The sequence below is a fragment of the Protobothrops mucrosquamatus genome, unplaced genomic scaffold (assembly GCF_001527695.2).
Source record: "Protobothrops mucrosquamatus isolate PMUCROS unplaced genomic scaffold, P.Mucros_1.0 scaffold782, whole genome shotgun sequence".
Taxonomy (NCBI): Eukaryota; Metazoa; Chordata; class Lepidosauria; order Squamata; family Viperidae; genus Protobothrops; species Protobothrops mucrosquamatus.
The window spans coordinates 409,676-428,890 of NW_015387050.1; the positions used below are offsets into that span (position 1 = coordinate 409,676).

Genomic DNA, 19,215 nt, shown 5'->3' on the forward strand with positions numbered 1-19,215 from the left:
AATGTTTTTCCTGACTCCTGATGGCAGAGAGAAATACATTGTGACATTCAGCATTTCTATGCAACATGTTCTTTTAAATTATGAAATATATTCGACCAAAGTGTAAAATGTACATTTTTGCTCTTTTATGCAGAAGAAATTGCGCCACTTCATTTGGACTTAATTGGAGCTTGCTCATACTGGATGGTATCATGCCCAAAGTTACTGCATAGAAATGGGTGAGATCTATTAATCAAGAAATTATCTTAAGTTATCATTGAAAAATCTAAATGCATTCCAAAATGAACACATTCTTTAAAGTTATTCTACTTCAATTTAATTTCTAACAATTATTTTTCAGCCATAAAAATCTGTCTAAACATAGTCTGAAGTATCTGAATTAGGGAAATCTTCAACCCATTCCTTAACTAGCTCACCTTAAATTACGAATAAGAGTGGAAAATGGATATTATATGAATTTTTGAAATCCAATACCTATCACCTTTAGCCAATGCTAAGGAACAACAGGACTTGTTCAGTAACAACTGATGGTTCTCACACTATTCACACTTTTTTTTTTCAGCTCAAAAATTTTATTTCAAAATTCAAAACTAAGAAAGAGACCATCTGGTAGTTCAAGATAGCAGCTGGGGAACTGAGAGGAAAAAAATAATATAAATCTTTTACTGGAGGAAAGGATAATACAGGAAACCTATACAAGTTCTGGATACCATTTCCTGAAAGTGCTTTCTGCAAGTTAGCTAGCAGCTGTCCACTAAAAATAATTCATTTCCCACCAAATAGTGATTTATTTATTCCTGAGTTCAGATATGTGTGAACATATACACAACTTGTTTCTTAATTATACACTCACTGATTCATAAAAAAATACTTCTGCATTTTTTCTCTAGGATGCTATCATAAATTTCAGAATTGCGGGTAGAAAAAGAGGCACATAATAAGATCCAGTAAGATTCAAAGGGCTGGATGCTCTGTAATATACTCAAAGTTCATCTACAATATTACTCCACCCTCCAATTAAGAATATTCATCACAGTTACTCTTTAATAATTTTTAAGACTTGCATATTAGTTATATATTCTAAAGGAACCAATTCCTTCTTTTGATGATTGGCATGCATTTCAGCTTAAGAACTGATTATATGAATTTCACTCCATTGGAGTGTTTTAAATTTGCCACTATTTTGATAGTGGCAAAATAGAATTCAGTTGTTTTGTCCTATTGTCATCACTGCAAGGTCCAATAATCAAGGAGTAGGAGTACAGGACAGAAGCAGTTGTGTAAACTCCTCTCCACATAGTATAATAGCTCAAGGCCAGGCCAGCAAGATTTGTTGTATATTCACCTCATCTAGCTCTAAATTTTAATATTGCTGTACAGAGATGATAACAAGAGTTCAAGACATGGGGAACAAAATGCAAGTCATCCAATGAGAGGCATTTATTTCAATTTTACAATGTTATTTGAGGGAGAAGTTATTTGAATGAAAGATATAAATTTGACGGTACACATCCCAATTCCAGAATACCTCAAGCTTTGCCTATTTGAATAGAAAGCATATAGCGGAAGATGACTGATACTGGAGAGAAAGTTTCTTTCATTCTAAGAGAGACCCCAATAATAATTAAAGTAGAGCTCCTAAAAATGGGGATCCTAGATTTGTGAATTTACATATTTGTAAATATGTGTTTTCACAGAGCACCTTTACTGCATTACCTGATTGTCTTCTAGAATATGACAACTTTAATTAACCTGAAACTCATTTTAATTCATTTTATTTTTCTCATCCTGTTCTATGAACTCCAGATTCAGTTGTTGGTGGGTTTTCTGAGGTGGGGGGTGGGGGTAGGGAAGATACTCGTTTGCATTTTAACTTCAATTATGCTTTTCTGAGGGATTATTTTTTTGAGTATTATTTTAATGCAATTAATAATCTGCTTTTCAATATACTTTCTTAGAAACAAAGGAGTTAACTAAACAAGTTAACAGTAACAGTGGGCAGACAGATAGTTGCAGTGGCCTAATAAACATGACTAAAGTATAAAACAGGAATTAAAATCCACTATTCAGACTTCTAAAATGCTGCAGCAAACAGAAAAAATAATTCAAAATGCAACAAATATCTGGTTTTGCAGTCAAAAAGCCTGTCTCAGATTATCATCCACGTAACTTCAGATGGCAATGGAACGCAAAAGGCAACTGACGAAAATTACAGGATGCAAGAAACTCTACCTATTGAACACTGTGTTGGTACAGAATAAATATAGCTACTTAAGCGATGAGATGGTTTCTATCAATCCAGGGTACCTAACAGCTGTATTTTCTATAAACTGGAATTTCTTTAGAAGAGGTCCCACGTATAACATATTACAACAGAGCGGTCTAAAGTTACTGCGAGGTGGATAGCTATATCCAGGCTCTATTTAAGGACTTCATTTAGAAAAGCCTGTCTTAGAAAAGGACGCACAGTATTATGAAGCCTCAGTGACAAGATATAAATCTGGGCCTCTGTAGAGACAATCATATGTAGGGTTGCCAGGTGTCCACTATTTGAGTGGACAGTCCACTTTTTTTCACATTATGTTCACTATTTTTTTTTCCACAAAATAGTGGACATTTTTTTTTATTCAAAAGCTTTATGATGAAATGGTACGTAATCTAAAGCTGTACAGTCTACTTTTTTTTTACTACTTAACCCCCCCCCCCTCCGCTTGTCCGCTATTTTTTGGAAGCAGACCTGGCAACCCTAATCATATGACGGAACAAAACTGGATCTCTGCACGGATCCATTTCACTTTCTGACACCCGGAGAGGTCACAGAGCGGAGCACTGGGCTACGAGAAAGAACAGCAACGGTGAAAAGGTAGGGCCTTCAGCTTATTTACTTTTTTTATTAACGTGAGTCACTGAGGTTGCCAGGAAACAGAGAAGTGCCTGCGGAGGACGCCGTTTCCTCCTCCTGCTGCTGGCTGTTTCCCAGGGAGGGCGAATAAGGCAGCCATTCCCAACCCGTTACCGTCCAGATCTCTTGGGCTACAATGCTCATTTATCGCCCTTGCGAGCCTGGCTGTTACCCAAGGACACACACTGCGTTGGGGAAGGCTGGCTTATGGCGTTGCATTCCCGCTCGGGTTAATGCGGGCGGCCGAAACGGGAAGAAAGATGGAGAAAGCCGGAGCAGATGCGGAGGGAAGGGGAGGAGGGAGAACAAGAAACGTAGCAGCCCCCCTTTGCACCCAACCAACTCTTCGGCCCTTTCTGGGCGCAGAAGCCAGCCTTCCTTCCTTCCTTCCTTCCTTCCTTCTCCCACCTCTTTAGCTCTTCCTCGATCTCAAGGTGCCAGACGAAAAGAGGGGAAAAAAGACCCACCCCAGCACTTCTTCCCCCGCTTCCCCGTAGGCTCGCGTGCAACGGTTCGCGGCACGAAGACCGTTACTGACGTACAGCCCGACGGTCTTTTCGCCTCCTCTTGCTCAACGGCTTCCCACAAGAACCGGGCCGCTAAGCGACCCACAGTCGTTCGGCCGCCGCCGCCGCCGCCGCCGCTTCTCCTGACGGTTCCGGGTTTCCAGGCCGCCGAATCTCTGCGACACAATAAAACATCACAAAGCGCGCGAACACCATAGACAGCACGCCCATCTCCGCTGCCTAGAGCGGCAACCGGATGCAAACACAGCTCTTCCGGTTAAGGTCACGGGTGTAATTCCATGTTTCTTCGAGAGTCCGAAGGTTCCAATGCAAAGCAAGAAGGGGCGTGGTCAGGGAGAGCAATCACTTTCCTCCCGCCCTCGGGGCTTTCCCGGCTGAGTTCTTGAGCAAGCGGACGTAGCTGAAGGCTAATAATAATTTAACAAGTAGCTGTCGCTAGATGACAGTAGAATTCCAGAGTTTTAGATATGCTGTCTGCCATCTAACACTTATCCTAAGTATTTAATGTAGCTCTCCTGGAATTAGCAATATTTTCCTTCCTTCCTTCTCTTACCTTTTTATATATAACTTAACATGCCTCCTATTTTCCCCACAACAACCCTGGGTGAGAAGGGATAGACTGCAAGTTACCGACCTGGGTCTCTAAGACTACTTTCCAAATCTGGGTAAATCACCCAAAATTGGGAAAAAAGTATTCTTTTTCCTTTAGGTAAAGACACACAAACCAATTACCCAATTAATAGAGACATTTAAATAAGGACTTTCTTGATATTGAAAAGACTTTCTGATAAGCAGTTCTGAGTAATGAAGGAAAACGTTTGGGAAGCACTGCCTAAGAGGTGTACTGTGTAGCTGAGCTTGGCCGATCTTGAAAAAGCTACACAGATAAAACCTGAATAAGAAAACCCTAAGATATCCTAATATTGTAATCCAAATTTGAAACTTGAAAAAACATCTGGAGATCAGGAGGTGGGACTGAGCCCATACTTTGGTTAACTTGTGACTGAAGGTCTGTTTTTATTCTTTTGTGGTTTTATGTTTATTGTGGGGGTTTCTTGCTTTGTTTTTCTGTTTTTTAGGTTTTATATTATTTTTGATAATGTTAGCCACCTGTTGTCATGAATTTGAGATGGGTGGACAGAATAAATGAACTGAATGAATGAAGCAGGCAAGCAAGCAAGCTGTAGTAGCCACTTCTATGTTAGTATGATGAAAAGTAGATGGATTTAAAAGGAAATGACTTCATCTCAAGGAAGGGATGCTTTTTTCCCCCTCTGGTAATAACTCCACCATCCTTGGTGCTGGTTGTATGTTATTCAAATCACGTGTAACTTTTCTTGACCTGGTTTCTTCAGCATACTCCATCTGCAAGAACTTTGTGTTGGCTGAGGGTGACCAGGCCCATTCTGGACAATGCAAATTTGGGAAAGGTGAGAGCTTAAGAACTACTGTATAGCTGTTTGGAGGGGGATTCGAGGCCATGGGAAACCTGAAATTTCCCCATACTAAGTTCAAGGGGCTCCGTGTTAAACTTTATTGTCCCCTATTAAAGGGCTTCAAGCAAAGTTATCAATGCCTTCCTCAAAAGCTACAACTCTTAAAACTTCAGAGGTCCTATGTACATAGTTCATGGAAACCATTAATCTGTGACTGAATGTCATCTGGGAATCTAGTGGGCTTCCTTGTGCAGTTGCTTGGCCAGTGAGACCAAACTGCTGAACTAGATGGGGCAGGGGTCTGATCCAGCAGGGCAATACTTACATTCTTGTAGTTCAAGATAATATATTTTCTATTAAAGATTAACCTGTTTTGCATTTTTCCCTGAGTGTGGCAGAAATTGAATGTTCCCTCCACGCAAGGCAATTGCAGGCAAGCTAAATTTCCAAAAGGATCATAGATCAAAATTGAAAGTATGTGAAAATGGAGACCCATTCCTAAAAAATACTTAGGTTTTTTCCCCGTACTCTTCTCCAGCTTTTTTTTTTTTAATTTGAAACCCTGGAAACATTGCTGCTAATCAGAATAGGGAATACATAAATCAGATGGCTCTATTAAAAAACAGTATCAATCAAAAAGCACCAGCTGTTTCCATATGGCACCAAGAACTTAAAAGTAGCAACTACATTTTACCTTAGAATGTTATTATTAATTTGTAGTTCTGGAAATCTAAAAAAAATGGATTAGTTGGATAAAACCTAGTTCAGTTAACTACAGTTTGCCATGTAATCATAGCCGTTGTGTAGGCCTTATGTTTTTCTATTTTTCTCAGATTTTAGGAACTTCCAGAGAGGACATTTATTCTACAATCGCTGTGTCAAACATAGAGTTTTTCAGGAGATTTGGACTCGTTGCCCCATTTCAGTAATAATCATGATAATATTATCAGTAACTTAAAGAAACTGGACAGTGTCAGCATTAAGAGTTATCCCTGAAACATGATTTGCAAGCAGCAGATATTATCATTTCCAAATGTCTTTGGATGGAAAAACTGTAACTGCATAACAAATGCCTCGTCTAGAAACATTATTAAGCAACTTTCTAAGAATATGGATACAGGTACTTAAAGTTTTCAAAAAGTGAATTGTTTTACATCTATTGGTCATAATTTTGATCCAACACCAAGCCAAAACCAGGAGCTTAATGCTAGGTGTGAGTTCAGTTGTCCCTCATGTATTTTAATTATGACAAGAGATTCTTGCGGGAAACAAATGCATTTATTGAAGTGTATTATGGATTGCATTGTACTAAATACAGTATCTGGAGACTAGTTTTTCATTCTTAAAAAACAAATATTTTCTACCTAATGTGATTGCAGATCTGATTGAAAACATTTTGTATATATATAAATTTAGAAAATACTGTACAATGTTAGAGGAAGATAATTTTAATTTCCCTACGTAGGATTGTTTGTTTGTTTATGTGGTAGAAAAGCATGCCAAGCATGAGTGCCACCCTGTGGCATATAAAAAGAAAACAATTGAGAAAATGTTTATCTTTGTAAATTCTTGGATATATGACACCATATGCTATAGATCCTAAAGTTGGTACAATTTACTTTTGAATTTTTTTCCAAGCAAGCTAGAATATTTTTCTGCGTTTTTCATTATAATACCTCTATTAGCTTTTGATATCATATATTGAAATACTAACATAAAAGGAAATGGAATGGCAAAACATATTAAAAGTGATAAAGTGATAAAAATATATACATTAAATAAATTTAACAAAGGTGTCGTCTGGCTTCCTTTTAACACAGAGATATTAGCAATACAACCACCTCTCTGTAAGTTTTGTCCTTTCTTTCTCATAAAAGAAAATTGCTTTTAGATGTTTTGTTAAACATTTTAGTAAATATTCAGTTATAGCAATGAGTATAAAAAGAAATCTATATTCAATTCATATGAAAAAAAATAGTTGCATTGTTCGCTGGAATTTCCGTAGATAAAATTGTATCTCTTAAGTGTCTGTGGAAAAAGTATAATTAGTAATAATGTTTGCATGATGCTTATTCATTTTTAATCCGGCAGTTGTTTAGACAAACAAGCCTTTAAAGGGTCGACTGGCTTCCTGCTTCAGCTGTGAAATTTACAAGGATTTCTGCAGATCAGCCCTGAAATTTGAAAAGGCTTCCATGCCCTTTACAACTTGCATGTTTTCTTTCTTGTGGCTTACTGTATCCTGATCCTAAAGGAGAGAGGGAAAATTATTTTTCTGTTGAACTTGTATTCTCTGTGAGGGGATGATAAAGCCTGTACCAAATTTAGATAAGGTGTCCTTCGTTCTTTCTTTTTTTCTATTTTTTTCCTCTATGCAAGCAGACTTTGGGGGAAAGTATAAATTATTCTTGCTAAAGGTTTGAAACAAACACTACCAGACAATTTTCCCATCTCATCCATCATTCTGCCTCTTTTAGGTTCCCCCCACCCCGTCTCTCTCTCTCTCTCCTCTGCTTCCATCTCTCTGCCCAACCCCCAGTAAACTGAAAGTCAGTCAGTTTCCTACTCCATTTCACCTATAACTGCTAAAGATTGTAATACTGTGACTTTTCTTTCTAGCTTATTGAATTTTGACTATCAAAATCATAGCCATTGAACATGGAGAGACAATGCATGCGCTTCAGGTATTATTAGATTGCAACTCTTAGTAGCCCTCATCACTAACGGTTAGATAGGACTGATTGGGGCTTGGAAGGAAACTCTTAACGTAAGGATCTTGCTGTACAACTCAAAATTTATTTATTCATTTAAAACATTTATATAGCCATCCATCTTATAACAAATTCTGGGCAGCTCCCAATTAAAAATTAAAACAACACAAAAAACATATTAAAACTGTTAAAATCAAGTGCATAAAAATAAAAGCCTGGTGCAAGTCAAGCTTCCACTGTGCAATCACCTCGTCTTATCAGAGCGTCTGAGGGGAAAAGTCAGGTCTTCAGTACTTTATGGAAATTGAGGGAGGGGATAGGCCTGCCGAACTTTAGGGGGGTGTTTAGAAGGGTGTTCCATGGGGCAGGCGCTGCCATAGAAAAACTCCCATACGATAACAGGGTTGAAAGGAAGTTTAAAATGTTTTGGCAGAGGTCTATTCACCAAGCTTGCTGTTGAACTCCTGAATGTTTTACTACCAATCTAGGTAACATCTTCAGCGGGGGTTTTTTGGGTGAAGTGTTTCTATATAAATGAACAAGACATTTCACCTCAAAACCCCACTGAAGATATTACATAGTTTGGTAATGAAACGTCCGGGAGCTAAACAGCAAGCTTGGAGAACAAGCCCCTGGCAAAACCTACAACCTGAACTACGAATATTCTCAACAATTTCTAATGTTTAAAATGTGTTTAGAAAACCATATTCATAGGGTTCTTTTCATGTATAAAGGCAAATATATAAAGACAAAATGGTTTGCTTAACCAACATAGATTTCTCTAAACTAACACTGGCTACCCTTACGGTATTAAACTGAACTATTAAATTACATACTGAGGCATATAATATCAGACACTAGGTTCCTGCAGTGTGTTAAGCTAGAACCAAGGAAAGCTCATAATTTAGTGCCATGCATGAATGTGATGTTTGTGTATTTGTGTGCAGATAGATGGGAACTTCTTTGGGATCAGTTATAAAGCCCAAACCCAGATAAAAGGAGGTGCAAAGAGTAATAGAATGCTAGAGGCACTTTTTGACATATTGGGTATAAGTATTGATCTCCAACACTCTGTTCACAAAATGGAGTCTAAATTCTCCTAATCATAATGAGATGCAGTGAAAGAAAGGAGAGTGCGGTTGGTTGCAAATGCAAGCTATGGGTTGATTTATTTATTTTTTTATTTCAAGGCCTATGCTTTGGTGTTGGTAGCATCCAAAGAGTAATTTCCTCATCGCGGCTGTTGGATCCATTCTGCCAGCTGTTGCAGTGCTTATTGGGTACAAAGAAAATTAGGACATCTTAGTTGTACCAATACAGAAGATGACATTCTTATTAGCCTTTTATTAATGAATTTTCACATAATAGAATGCACAACATTCCATTTCATCAGATTCAGAGGTTCTTTATTTTTATTTTTTTTTAAATTGAGTCAGTATCCCTTAAAATACATACCATATAAAGAATAATGATTCCAGGGAATAAAAATATCTCTGCCTAGCTAGCACTAAAAAGATAATAAACTAGGTACTAAGCATGCTTTTTGGGGGAGGGCTTTCCAGAAAGGCACTTGGAGAGGGCTCACTGCCAAGTGGCCATTTAGTCAGAGATATTATTCCACTGCTCTGACCCAATTCATGAGAACTGGTTCTTAAATATTCACATGCTAGAGCTCAAACCAAACTCCCATTTTCCTACTCTGACAAGTCAGATTGCTCTAATTTAACATTTTTCAAACTTGGCAACTTTTAAGATGTGTGGACTTCAACTCCAATATACCAAGTTTGAAAAACACTGTTCTCCTTACACAGAAAATACTCCGAAGTTCATTAGTCGCCCAGTGAAACCTCTTTATATTACGTTCATGTTGTATTATCCCTTTTAGTAACACTCGATGGAAACTCTCACATAGGGAGTTGGTAGAGCCACAAGCTGATAACATGCTGGATGCCCTTTATTTTCTCTTTCTGTGACTGTACCACAAAGAATGGCCATGTATTCAGGTTACGCTTCAGGTACCTTAGACATGGCTAGAGTCATGGTACTTTAAGAATAGATGAGAAAAGAATAGATGAGACACTAACAGGAAAGAAATTAAAAGAAATTCTTGGGTTTCAGCAGAATTCCATATTTATGGCACAGAAGATGGGGAAGAATGTAGATTCAGGAACTTTTTTTATTTAGGTTTGTTTGATTTACTTCAGGTGGAATACTAGCTATGGATAAATTTCTGTTATTCTCAGAGAATATAGAACAGAAAATATTGCAATTAAAAGTAATATAACTCAGAGTAAGTAACCCTGAAGAGGAAACATATGAGTGCTAACAGTTAGTTCTCCAGGGACAGCCCTATTTTTAAGAAGGATGACAGGCAACAGAAGATTGGACATCATGAAAAGGCAGCAAAAGGATAATTATTGATTCATTGTTATGATCTTGTATTGTCAGGCTGTAGGAGAGATATCAGTGATTTTTCTGTTCTTAAAATATAAAATTCTAATACTGTGTACTGTTTGCTTCTCAGCCTCAGGAATGAAATGATTTGGGCAATATTGGAAAAAGGATTGCTTGCCTACTATAAAAGAATGGACGCTTAAAGTGTCAAATTTAGCAGAAATGGCCAAGATTTCTGCTTACTTGAAGGATCATTCACAAGAAAGATACATTTCGGTCTAGAGAAGATGGATAGATTATATTCAGAACAAATATGGGACTAAAAAGTTCCATTTGGCTTATGAGTAAATTTTAGAGTATTACTATTATTAATAGTTTATTATTAATTAGTTTATTAGGAATTTTTGTTAGTTTTAATTATATGATATTATTATTATTTTTAGTATTAATATTGTATTGTTTAACAATTAGGTTGTTAATTTGTTTATTATTGTTTTTGATTTTAATTTGTTTAAATTTATGTTAAAGGGGAGTTAAAGCGTGTTATGGACTTGGTTACTTAAATAGTTGGTTAATGTTAGTTAGATTATGATTATTATATTTGTAACCCTGTGTTCAGTTTTGGGAAGTGGGGGAGGGGAGGGTGTGTGTGGGGGTGAATATGGGGCTTTATATTGTAATTTTTATAAAACTTTTAATAAAAAAAATAAAAAAAAGGAATGAAATGATTTGAACCAACCCCGTGGATGACTTTTAGGTCAATAAAATCACACACACCCCACATGCATTTGAACTGTGTTGAAGGAGTATTCCTAAATTCACTCAACAATAAGGCTCATTTTAGGTCAGGGTTTTTCAAACTTGGCAACTTTAAGATCTGTGGATTTCTACTATAATTCCCCAACTGTCTGGGAGAAAGTTGATATCCACATATCTTAAAAGTCGCCACATTTGAAAAACACTGCTTTAAATGAACTCTGAGCACAATGCTAGATGGGTTCAAACCTAACCGATAACAAGACCGAGACCTTTTTCTTCGTTTGATATAAAAAAGATAGTCCATTCCAATGATTCAATTCAATCATAGTTCTTGTCTTCCCCAAACTTTGGGCAGGCTCTCTGCACATGTTTGCTTATTCAATGTAGCTTTCTTAATTCATTTCCTAATTAAACACAAAAACCATATACAGTACTTTTTTTTAAAATGGCAAAACTAGAGAGAGGGTTAGATTTATTACATTGCGTTATATATTCATTATATTGCAGGCAGCAGCCAATCAGTATTAAAAAGTCAGAACTGTTTTTTGCTACAAATTAGTTATCTCGTCTTACCTTCATCAGCATATTTAGAGAACATCATATAAACGTAATTGAGATACAAACATTTTTCAGGCCAGAATTTGAAGAACGAAATTACATATGTTGTTAAAAAACAGTTTCCTTCCTGACATAAAAAGTTTGGGTAATACGAAGGATTCTTTGGGTTAATCCTCTTCCATATGCCTTGGTCCCAATTCTAGTAAGGTCCAGGGTTACTATTATTTACGACATGATAGATTAAAAATGGCATTTATCAAGTAATTAGGCCCTAAGACTGCAGAGAGACCCCTCAGTACAATGCTTTTTTTATTTAAAAATAAATATCTTCATGTTGCAGATTTTATACAGCTGAAATGTCATTTACCTTATATAAAAGAATGTGAGGCCTGTGCAATTCTTTGTTTAAATTTCATTGAAGATGGCAAGGGGGAAAGAATGACACTGCGGGTCTTTAGCATACATCTTGCACATACTTCAGATAAGCTAATTACCTCTTGGCACCCTCTCTCTTTATAGTTATAAAATATGGGGGTGGGGAACTGAGGCCTTAGGGCCCATATGACTCCCCCAGAGCCCTGTACATGGGCCTCAGGGATTCTCCAGCTGAGCTGTAGTTTTTAACAAAATTGGAGAAGAAACATAGTAAATATGGGAAGACTTATATATACTGCATTGAATTAATTTGGTTTAAATTCAGTTTAATTGAAATGCTGCTGAATTATTTTTAACAAGCTGGAAGGAGAATCATTAAATACATAAAAAGTGAGATACATTCTAGTTAAAATTCAGTTAAAATGCTGCTAAATATTGGTAACGTGACAGACCAAAAATACAAAATACATGGAGAGTTATTGACATTGCATTTAATTATTTGGTGCACATTTCAATTTGATTATCCTGGATCTGCCGACTTTCTTGACCTAATTCTGTCCATATTTTAGAGTCTGGTGCTAGCATGCCATAAAAACCTAATGGCAGCTCTCTCCTGAAAAGACTATTTACTCATCAAGGTGAAGTAAGTATCCTTAATTATTTTAATATGAAAAGAGGATACTATAGTTATTCCAGGTTAATTAAAACCAAGTATATATTAATGTTATATTAGACTTGTTTCTTACATCACATTTTACAGCCATAATCTATGTAAGAATAACAGATAATTATCTTGATACACACAGCCACAATATATCCCTTATAATTCTGAAGCATGGATACACTCGATATTAGAACCTAACTAATTCTGATGTGATGATTACACAGAGAAATTAATGATCAAATCTTTCTCTGTGAAATTTGGTTGCAGAAAAATCCCGGGGATTTCTAGCTTATTGCAAAAGAGCATTGGCTGTCTTTAGATGTGTATTTTTTTTTTTTACTGAGCCTGCTACTCAGAAATTAGTTTTGTCATGGGTCACACACCCATGCTAATAGGAAAAATGTTTATTTTCTTGTGTCTATATGTGAGATTTGTGTAATTTGCACAATATCCCAATAGATGTATTATGTGTTGCCTGGAGTTTTGTAAGCAAAAATCTGGAAAATTTGTCAACTTCCGTCTGCCTTAAGCTATCTTTGTATCACGCCATTAAGAAAACTATTTCATGCATGTGATAAGACGGTCCATTAAAACTTCTACAATAAACACGATTTTTAAGCTTACGCAAGACAGTTACATCTTGGATAAGGAATCTTAATCACATCTTCCAAAACTGCCAGTGTTCCTTCTACTTGTTTATATACCTTTTAGTTAGTTTTTTTTTTACATATTTCCAAGTCAGGCTTAACTTTAGTGAACCTTTTTCCCCATGGGAATGTTACTGTTCCCAATAGGAATCCAGGTATCAAATTAAACAGAATATTACTTATATGTGTGTGTGTGTGTATGTGTAAGTATGTATGTATGAACGAATGAAACTGTGGAAATTTAAAGCCCCTCTGCTGGGAATAACAGTATAAATAACTGAAGACATTTTGTAAACAGTGCGGTCATAACCTTGAAACGTTAAACAGTTCTCTGGGATCTGGCGCATCAGCTGCCTCTGGACTCAGCTGCCTCAGAGGAAAGAGCCCAGCACTTTCTGTTTATCTCTTCGCTTAATCTCTCACAGAGTAACAGATCAGATCAATAGAAAGAATGATGTTTAAATTAAAGCCAGGGCACCAGGAGAGTGTACAAGGCAAGAATATCTTCCCATCCAAATGATCCCATCAGTGTTTTTAAATATTAACATACTGCCCTGGTTCCACCATCTTACCTGTAGGGAGGCTCTGGGCCTTGATGAAAAGGGGAATTATCTTTGCAACAAGGCTGCACTGCTAATGGACCCCACCTTGAGGAACTGAGTTCTAAATCTGTTTTCAAGGTTGTGTACCCTAAAGAAAGGAACATTTGAAAATGTCCTTTTATCTTCCAATAATTTAAATTATTCTTTGAGGATTAATAACAAACTCCAGGTGATTTGTTATCCAAATAGGGATGAGCAGTTGAAGATTATCCTTTTCTAAGCAAAACTGTATAATGTACACGTATGACAAGTGCTTCCATACTACTTTCTAAAACACATGTATTTAGCATATATGTAGCCTTGCATCATCCAATTGTTAAAAAAAAACATTTGGAAATATGGCATACCTTATAATTTTATTCAGGGTTCCAGCAGATGACAAGTTGAGACACCAACGTGACTGAATGCAAAGGCACCAGATGTTCTTCTTATAGACTTCAGCAATCCACAAATTGGAGATAAGGGTTTGTAGTGGGAGCCTGGTTTGTAATGTCCCATGGTTTGTACGGAGGCATGCACATGTGCATGTGGAGATTGTCAATATAGCCCAGCCAGCCCAAATCAGGTGGTTAACAAAGACAAGAAATATGTCCATTTTAGTAAAACAGAAGTGTTGGGCTTCCCTTTCCTTCAGTTTAAAGGATGTAGACCTGTAAAGAGGTAAAGCTTGAATTTGTGGTCCTACAAAGAAATCATCTTGCCTTGACTGTTTGGTTAAACCAGATAAATAGAAAGGTGGTTTCATTTAAAGAGTATTCCGAGTTACCAAAAAATCATTTCTGGGTTTCTTAATAAGCATAGATATTGAAGATAACCTGTTACCAATTTTTATGAAAGCATTAATTAATTAATTAATTAATTTTATATACTTATTCAATTTCTATAGCCGCCCAACTCAACCAAGTAATTGCCCCCAACACTGCTGCTGATAGCTCGGGTCTGCCTATCTCTCGAATACTATATTACTATATTAGAGTGGTTGACAAAAAAGAATGAAAAAAACCCTTAAAGCAAAATATTTCAGCTTTTGCTTTGTTTGGATATTTTGAAAGGATATGGATGACACACTATCTGAATGGCAGAATAAAGCAAAAGTTCAAATGTTTTAGTGTAAAAATGTTATTTGCATTTTTGCTCTAATCTCTGATTCATATATAATTTAAATTATTAACTGCATCCTTGTGAGATTCAGAAAAAAATTATTTGACCTGGTTGATACTTTTCAAATAATTCATTTCTACATAATTTTTAATTTTACAAAAAAGCAATCCGAACTATATACAGCAGATCTTCAAGCCGCTTAGCTAAAAACAAATACGCTGGGATGTAATCTGGACGTATTTTTTCTCATTTTGTGTCTGTTATTTAGGAATGTATAATTTAGAACTGATACAAACTTCCAAAAAGTTACTTAAGATCATCATATAAATCCCCTGGAAATAAATGAAGTTAACAGGAAAACCTTCTGAACTTACCTGGGATTTATTTCCAAGTATAAATCAAATCACTTTAATCCTTCAAACACCCTGCTTCAAATTTATTGTACTGAAAGAAATTGTACCTACCTTCATTCAGCATTTTTCTGTTTTCAGCCTTACATTGACAGTGTTTAGAAAAGACATATTCCATGCTAACAGTTCATTTGTATAACTTGTAAAAAATTCTATAAAACTTAGATTGTCTGGTATGCAAAGACATTATAAAACTGTCTGCCTTCCATCCTTATTGTCTTTTCAAACAACCCATTTTAAATTAAGACATGAATAATAATGTCAATTCAAATGTATAGATTGAGCTACACATTTTGCATTGTTGCTAATTTCACAATCTCCCTGATTCTTAATTAAATTATTGGAAATGTGACAAACAGGTTGCTTCCTTCTTTCTTGAGTGAAACAGCCATTACATGCTGTTTTTCTAGCCATCTAAACCTCCCCCCAAAGGATACGGTCTACCTCTTCTTAATTAGGAAAATAAACATTTCATAATCTGAGGTCAAATGGTTTTTGCATTGTGTCACTTTAAGATTTGTAAAATCTGCTCGCCAAAATAAAATAAATAGTAATCCTCTCTCTTTTTTTTTGAAAACAAATGAAAAAAACCCCTACACACCACATTGCGCTATTTTTGTTTTCCTGTTGAAAAAAAAGAATTATACAAATTATAGCAAAATTTGTTTGAAGAAAATATATTCATAGAATATCTTTAATGTGTATTCTTTTAGAGAGATGTGATTTCAGAATAATTGATTCTAGGAATCGCCGTCTTTCACAAAGTGGAGTACACAAAGATAGAGAGTTGCAAATTCTGGTTGGATCCAGAGAACAGCACTTGGACCAGCAAGGCGGTTGCTGCAGGATATTAAAAATATATATGTATATATATACAAGTTAATAAAGTTAAATATATGTTCTTTGTGATTGTTTCAGTTTCCTTTGGCATAGTACATTTGGTCTTCTTTTCAGTTTTAGGATTTGTTTATTCCATGAGAAAGCAGTTCGTTGCCTCCTTGAAATGCCTCCCCACCCCCCATTTGTATACACAATGCACAAATGCATTCGTCCACAGAGAAGGTTGCTTTTCTCATGCTTGAAAATCCTGGGTCAGGAGGCAGTAGGGCCACACAACCGAGTTGTGTTCACTGCTTCTTTCAGCTCGTTCTCTGGTTTGCCAGCAATCATAAAAGGCCATGTCTGTAGCCAAGGCAGAAAAGGGGGTGGGGTGGGGGGGCAAAGGAGAGGAGGAGAAAGAAAGGACGAGGAAAGGAAGAGAGAGAGAGAGAGAGATCAGTGTATTTCAAATGGCGCAGTTCTTGAACAGTAATAAACAAAGCCATAGATAACCCAGGTGTTCTTTCTAAACAATAGGAAGAAGTGGTTAGACTAGACAAGTCTCGCTACTGAGCGTAACCAGGTTCTCAAGATGGCTCCACCGTATTGCCCCATGCAGCTGCGCAGTCATAATATGTTTTGCGCCATAAAGATGATTTTTTCCCTCTTTATGTTCCTCATAATTCTCTGTAATCTTTGGGGGTGATAGGTCATGTTTTATTGATCCTAGATACCAGCATGGGTTACATCTGATAGAAAATGGTATTTCTCTCAAATATATATAATGAATGCAGCCTAAAAGGGCATATTGTGGCAGACATCTTTTTTTTAAAAAAAGCCCCTGTCTATTCTTGACTGGGTAATGTCAAAGCATGGCTCCCCCTTCACTTTTGCTTTGTTTTGAAAAAGATAAGAGTACTATCTCCTCTAAAAGCATTTTGGAATTGGAGATGGGGGTTTCTTCTTGACTATGGTTCTGCTGAGGTCAGAAGCCTCACAAGGAAAGTAAATTCCAGTTCTATCCATTTCTTATGGGCGACAAAGACAATAACCGCAAATCACCTTGTATTCTTTTTTTTAATGTCATGAATGCAAACTTGCTAGCAAAATAAAATCTGTGTAGATTATCTGTACTGTGGTGGCGAGAATTATTCATCATCGTCATGCTATTGTAGTAACTAATCTCAATGGCTTTTAAAATTAAGTAAGCATATACATGCAGTAATGATATAATAGCAAAACCAACAACAAGGTCAACCATATATCAACCCTTCTCCCAAATCCATCAGTCAAAACAGATTGGGGTTCTGAGTTTGTTTTGCTTTCAGTAGCGGTTTTTATATGTTTACTGGGTATCACTTTGCTAATCATAAAGTAATAAATAGAGCCTCAGCCCTTTGTTACTAACTAATTAACCATTAATACGAATATGAAAATAACTGTTTTACATACAGGACCACAATAAAAGTAAACTATCAGATAAATTAGAAAACATAGAGAAAGAATGTAATCTCCCCGTCAGATTTCTTTCCGATAAGGAGGGTTCAGCCGATAAAATCCTGAATGGAAGTTTTTTGTTTTTGTTTTTAATCCGAGTTCCCTCCCTCTAGAAACGTTTGCGTTCGTTTCAGCCATAAACTGGGTCTAAACGTTTCCCTCTTTACGATCAACTCCTTTGCTAGAAATAACGGGATCTTCAAATATCCACTTCCTAACACCCCCCCCCCCGTCTTTTTCCTTCCTCCTTCGTGACCTACAAACGGATTATGGCCCTTTTCGTGATGGAAGTCGAGAAGGTGGTTGTAAATCTGGCCCTCCCACTCCCGAAAAGCCATAATTTACGGGTGGGGGAAAAAAAAAAAAAAAAAAAGATCCTGACGACGAGGCCTGCGAAAATAGACAGAAAAACAAGAGGCTTCTCTTTTCATTGAAAATCCGTTGTTGTCGTTCAGTACTTTTTTTTTAAAAAAAAGCGGCGTAGATTGCGATTTAATAGCGTTAACAGTCGCAGTTGTTGCAACAGTACTAAACGTAGTAATCTCCAACACTTGGCGGATAAACACGCCGAAATCAGATCCCGCCGACTGACGCCGTTAAGTCAATAAATCGGGCTATTTTTCCCCCCCCCGGATCTGATCAATGAGCAGACTTGGTGAGCGAAGGGCGTGACGGCTCCCTTCAGTTATTATTACTAAGCGGCCCGGATAGGGGGGGGGGGCGGACGGGACGGCTGAAAAAGAGTTCTGTGGCGCAATCCGATTTCCTGATTCCGATTAAGAGGACGATAAAAAAAAGAAAAGAAAAGGCGGGAGAGGGCTTCCTTTAAGAGTGATTATTGATTTCGTATTATTTATCTATTTATTATTCTGCCCACCGCTCCTGCGCCTTTTCGTCAGCGCTCGGGACAAACCGAGCGCCGAGACGTCGGCGCGCGGGGAAGAGCCGAGCGCGCCAGGCGGCCGAGCCTTCCCGCCCCGGCGTCCAAAGCTCCCCGTTGCCTAAGACGACTTCGGAGACCGACTTCCTCACGAGCCCCCGAGAGGGGCGGCCGGACACCGGCCATGGTTTTTTTGGGCTTTGCTGGCCGCAGGATTGGAGGGAAGGGGGAGCTGAGGGCGCCGGGAAGGCGCGGCGCCAGGTGCGAGCGGCGCGGCGCGCGTCCTTCAGGCCGCCGTCGGCGCGTTTCCCGCCTCCCGAGCGCCCCACTCACCAGATTGACCGGGTGAAGGTAGCCGTTCTCGTACTTGTCGCTGGCCAGGATCTGCCTCAGGTGGGCGATGTAGCTGGAGGCCAGGCGGAGCGTGTCGAGCTTGGAGAGCTTGGTGTCCGGCGGCACCCAGGGCAGGGTGGTCTTGAGGCGGGAGAAGGCTTTGCTCAGCACTCGCATGCGAGCCCGCTCGCGGGCGTTGGCCGCGTTCCGCTGGACCTGCTTGCCCTCCTGGCCCGCCGTTCCCAGAGGGCTCTTCTTGCCCGGCGCTTTCTTCCGCGCCTTGCCCGCCGCGCCCCGGCCTTTGACGGGAGAACCCCGCTCTCCGGCCGAGCCTTCGGCGGGGCTCTGGCGGGGGGCGGGCGACGAGCGGCATCGGTCCATTTTCAGGCTGCCGGAGCAGCCCAGTATCTCCGCCTCGGGAAGGTCTTCGGCATCGCTCAGCGAGCCCGTAGACATGGCCTCGGGCCGGGGGCAGGGAAGGGGAACCCGCCGCCTGGGGACCCCCGCTCAGCCTTCTTCGCCTGACTCGGCGAGGGCGAGAGGGAAGGAGAAGCGCAAGTTGATGCGGAGCGCCCGGGAGGCATTTATCCGGGGGGGGGG

General features: G+C 38.4%; 2 protein-coding genes across 2 annotated transcripts in view; both read right to left on the bottom strand.

Annotated features, from left to right (window-relative positions):
• The window catches only part of TBPL1 (TATA-box binding protein like 1), a 10,488-nt gene extending 6,955 nt beyond the window's left edge, over positions 1–3,533 (bottom strand). The window contains exon 1 of the mRNA XM_015818734.1: positions 3,445–3,533. The gene's annotated coding sequence lies outside the window, so the exon portion shown is untranslated. The remainder of the gene's footprint in view (positions 1–3,444) is intronic.
• A 12,645-nt stretch (positions 3,534–16,178) lies between these two features.
• TCF21 (transcription factor 21) lies at positions 16,179–19,071 on the bottom strand. The gene is made up of 2 exons (XM_015818736.1): positions 18,616–19,071; positions 16,179–16,268 (listed from the first exon to the last, which is right to left on the bottom strand). The coding sequence occupies exons 1-2, from the start codon at positions 19,069–19,071 to the stop codon at positions 16,179–16,181; spliced, it is 546 nt and encodes a 181-aa protein (XP_015674222.1).
• Positions 19,072–19,215: the final 144 nt, after the last annotated feature.